The sequence below is a fragment of the Cynoglossus semilaevis genome, unplaced genomic scaffold (genome assembly GCF_000523025.1).
Source record: "Cynoglossus semilaevis isolate Cse_v1.0 unplaced genomic scaffold, Cse_v1.0 C18842697, whole genome shotgun sequence".
NCBI lineage: Eukaryota > Metazoa > Chordata > Actinopteri > Pleuronectiformes > Cynoglossidae > Cynoglossus > Cynoglossus semilaevis.
The window spans coordinates 1-524 of NW_007592911.1; the positions used below are offsets into that span (position 1 = coordinate 1).

A 524-nucleotide genomic window follows, 5' to 3' on the forward strand; every position below is an offset into this window, starting at 1 on the left:
CCTCTTACCCTCCAGATAAAAGGCCTTGTAGCCCTCGTCCTTCATCCTCCTCAGCAGTAACCCCAGCACCGAGCCCCCGTCCACGTTCTCGTTCCACTCCCGGCTGTACTCGTCGTACAGGACGATGGTGTCCGTCTTGCAGCGGCGCACGAACCTCTCGCGGTCCTCGCCGTCGGAGAGCAGCGATCTGACGGGGAGATTCCCCTTCTTGAGCCTCCGCAGCATGAGGCTGGGGATGGCCACGTTGATGGCCGTCTCGACGTGCGCCGACTCGTACAGCTCCTGGGCCCGACAGTCCATGACGAGCAGCGCGTCCCTCCGCGTCTCCAGCTGCTCCCGGAGCCAGCCCGCCGTCTTACTGATCGCCATCACGGAGTCGAGCTGGACGACGGGCTTCAGCTTGTCGAGCATTTATACGAGGAAGGTCGTAACAAAGCTGGGGAAAAGCAGCGCGATCCTCCCTGGCTGCAGCAGAGGCTCCGAGTGTGAATGGGTTGGACTTCACTCCGCTGCGGTTCTTCTTC

The 524-nt window shown here is 62.2% G+C and overlaps 1 protein-coding gene across 1 annotated transcript; it reads right to left on the reverse strand.

Annotated features, from left to right (window-relative positions):
- Positions 1 to 8: 8 nt before the first annotated feature.
- On the reverse strand, positions 9 to 518 carry LOC103399680 (dual specificity protein phosphatase 6-like; the record flags this gene model as incomplete). Its single annotated transcript, XM_008338329.2, has 1 exon — positions 9 to 518. A coding segment is annotated over exon 1 (403 nt), but the record flags the coding sequence as incomplete, so codon positions are not given.
- Positions 519 to 524: the final 6 nt, after the last annotated feature.